Below are 3,343 nucleotides of genomic sequence, written 5' to 3'. Positions count from 1 at the left end.
TTTTTTAGCTATGGAAAAAAAGTTGCTTCAACAAATAAAGATTGTTTAAATAAATATAAATGTATTAAACATTCAAAGAAATTTATCAGAATGATGTAATTATTCAACAAAACGTTGCATAGGATACTAATTTGAAAAGAAAGTTGATTTATCTTGCACAATTTTTATACATTTTTAAAAAAGACAATAAAAAATTGTTTGAATAATTACATAATGTTTTTAGAAAAATTTACTACACCAAACCATGACAAACAAATACATTTTTAACAGAAAATACAATTGTTGTTCACATTTTTCGGGAATTAATGATTGTTTAAGTAATTTACATTTGTTTAAACAATTGACAATTTTTCAAAAGTTTTGGGAAATATTAAAGTTGCCTATTAATAATTATGTGTATTATAAAGACGATGAAAATTGCTAAAAAGTAACAATAATACGTAGAAATTTAGGTTTTTGTTTTTTGATCATATTTGGAGCGCTGCGATAAGGGTGAGGGTACAATTGGAAATAAAAGTTATTATTATAGTTTTACTTTGTAGATACTCTTCTTTAATCCCGAAAAAGTTTGGCACGTTTCGATTAAACCCTGGAACATGAGTTCAATTTTTCAAAAATTCCAAATTTCCCCATGTTAATTAAATGGGATTTTGAAGTGCCCGGTGGCACGTATTAATCTTCGGATTTCGGAAAAATGACGGATTTTCTTCCTCATGAAGTGAAAACTGGGGGGGGGGGGTATCTGAAATACAGTAAAACCCTTTAATAGCCCACCCTTCTATAGCCCTTCCGAGAATTGACGCTGCGCCACAGGTAGGTAAAACGAGAGCTGTGCGGGGTCTGTGGTTGTTACCCAGGCGATCACTCAGGCGTGAACAAACAAAGGCGCAGCGGGCTATAATGAGTTAGTTCCCACCTACCATCAGCTCCAAATTTGGCGCTATAGAAGAGTTTCAATGTATCTGGAATATAAAGAATACTGCTACCTTCTTAGGTCGGCTTTCTTGTCGATCGTCTTGATGGCTTCTTTATTGGTATATTCGAATCTCCACTATCAGAATACATATTTCTGAAACTTTCTGCAGCCAAAGATTCTCCATCATTGGAGTGTTGGCGAAAATCACGAACAGCAATAGAGACATCACTTAATTGAGATGCAGGGTGCCTTTCACCATAATTTTTCAAAGGCTTTCTTTTGATGACAAGTTTTTTTAAACTTGATGCTTCTGTAAACAGGGAAATTTACAAAAATTTGTTCAAAGCTCATTACAGCTGATGTAAATGATCTTATAGTTGTTTACCTGGTAAACTCATTTTTTTAGAAGGTTCTAAAGTGACAGTTCGGACTCTAGGCAATTTAGCATTTGCTTCTGCTGGTTGATTATGTCTTGCAGCCAAAGGGGTATTCATTCTAGAGTGGGCAAGTGGATCCAATCTGTTTCTATCTTTATTAGTAGTCATTCTTCCAAGGAGAAGGTTCAATTTAAAATTATCTGATGCGTCTGTAAAAAATATACAAAACTATTTAGAAAACTTATCATATCTTGCCTGAAAAGACATATAAGTTTTAACCGTTTAAACGTGTTTGTTGAGAAGGTTCTTGAATATTAGGTCTAGGTCTACTCAAATTGAGAGCCTCATTGTTTCTTGAACTTGGAATATATCTCAGAGCTAAAGGTCTAACAAGTCTAGAGGTGGCAAGTGTATCCACTCTGTTTCTATCTTTATCAGTAGTCATTCTTCCAAGGACGAGATTTTGCTTAAACTCATCTGAAGCTCCTGTAAAAGAAAATTGTAAGAAATATAGCAAAACTCATCATACCTGGTCGGTATGAAAAACAAATTTTTACCATTCGAAAGTGTTTTTTGAAAAGATTCTTGGATATTAGGTGTAGGTGGGTTCGATTCAAGATCTTTATTTTCTATTGAAGTTGGATCATGTCTCAGAGCCGAAGGTGCAGTAATTCTAGAGGGTACAAGTGGATCCAGTTTGTTCCTATCTTTATTAGAAGTCATTTTTTGAAGAAGGAGATTTTGTTTAAATGTATCTGATGCTTCTGTAAAAACAAAAATATACAAAAATATAGACAAGGCTCATTATGTAAAAATTACTTTGTTTCGCTAAAAGATCTACTCTCTTCGTTCCACTGCGGATCGAACCATAGATCTTCCGATTGCCGGTCATGTGCTTTTTCAATTAAGCTATCAGAGAGATCAAAAGAAGCATCCTTCTTCGGAAATTAGCATCAGAGATTGTTACTATAACACACTTTCGATCAACTTGATTCTACAAATAACAGAAAATACTTAACGTCAATTCAGCTTTGATAGAAAATAAATTTATTAAAAATTAAATTTCTTAGAAAAAGATCTACTCTCTTCGCTCGTCTTAAAATTGAACCACAGAACTGTAGATTTCCTTGGCTTGAGATAGCGTGTACGAGGTCTGTTATAAAACTGCGCGGACTGTTTGAATTTCGCGGCTCGAGTTGGTTTCAAGAGAATCCGCTTGGTGTCGCTAAGTTTTTACAGATCAGCTGTTTAAAATGCGGTATTCCAGTTGCAGATATCTTCATTTGTTGATAAGCTACACGGTTTTAAGTGAAGAGTGTTTTTTCTTTGTCGGATTGTAAAATGAACAGCCTGAAAGAGCAACAAATTGCTGTGAAATTGTGTGTGAAACTCGGGAAATCTGCAACTGAAACATTTGCCATGCTCAACACGGCCTGCGGTGATGTTGCTACTAAGCGTACTGCATGTTTCAAGTGGCATGAACGTTTCAAGGGTGGCCGACAGTCGATTGACGATGATGAGCATCCTGGGCGTCCTTCAACGTCAACTGACGACCCACATGTTGACAAAAGCAACACACTGGTGCGCGAAAATCGACGTCTGACCATTGGGGAGCTTACCGAAGAGTGTGGGATAACAGTTGGATCTTGTTACGAGATTTTGACCGAAAAATTGAAGATGCACTGCGTCACTGCGAAATTTGTGCCACGCTCGAGCTCACTCAGCACTCAGAACTCGTGAGTTTTCGCCCAAATACTCGATTACTGTTCATCCCCACCCCCCATACTCACCTGACCTTGCTCCTTGTGACTTTTTTTTGTTCCCAAAATTTAAAAAACCCCTGAAAGGAAGAAGATTTGAGACGATTTCGGAGCTTAAGGCAAATGCGACGAAGGAGCTGAAAGCCAACACAAAAGAAGCGTACCAGGACTGTTTCAACAAGTGGAAACACCGCACAGTGGGGTGAAATCGGAAAACGAGGTTCAAAATGACATTTAGAACGCAATTATGCACCGATTTTAGAATTTTTTTTTTGAAAAATTCAGAACTA

General features: G+C 36.4%; 1 protein-coding gene across 2 annotated transcripts; it reads right to left on the bottom strand.

The window, feature by feature from the left end:
• Nucleotides 1-375: 375 nt before the first annotated feature.
• Nucleotides 376-2,048, bottom strand: LOC117182062. 2 transcript variants are annotated; one of them, XM_033375083.1, is made up of 4 exons: nt 1,851-2,048; nt 1,573-1,779; nt 1,302-1,502; nt 376-1,226 (listed from the first exon to the last, which is right to left on the bottom strand). In XM_033375083.1, exons 1-4 carry the CDS (start codon nt 2,014-2,016, stop codon nt 991-993), a joined length of 810 nt encoding a protein of 269 aa, XP_033230974.1. In that variant the 5' UTR covers nt 2,017-2,048; the 3' UTR covers nt 376-990. The 2 variants fall into 2 exon arrangements, with proteins under 2 accessions (XP_033230974.1, XP_033230975.1); XM_033375084.1 differs by having other exon boundaries at nt 376-1,223.
• Between the last annotated feature and the right edge of the window lie 1,295 nt (nt 2,049-3,343).

Source organism: Belonocnema kinseyi, chromosome 10 (assembly GCF_010883055.1).
Source record: "Belonocnema kinseyi isolate 2016_QV_RU_SX_M_011 chromosome 10, B_treatae_v1, whole genome shotgun sequence".
Lineage (NCBI taxonomy): Eukaryota > Metazoa > Arthropoda > Insecta > Hymenoptera > Cynipidae > Belonocnema > Belonocnema kinseyi.
This window is presented reverse-complemented; position numbering and strand designations above follow the sequence as displayed.

Coding starts and splice junctions, on each gene's coding strand:
- LOC117182062 (XM_033375083.1), bottom strand. CDS start 2,016: ATGACTTCTAATAAAGATAGGAACAAACTGGATCCACTTGTACCCTCT. Junction 1,503..1,572: donor TCAACAAACACGTTTAAACG/GTTAAAACTTAT, acceptor TATTTTTTACAG/ACGCATCAGATAATTTTAAA. Junction 1,227..1,301: donor TAAAAAAATGAGTTTACCAG/GTAAACAACTAT, acceptor CCCTGTTTACAG/AAGCATCAAGTTTAAAAAAA.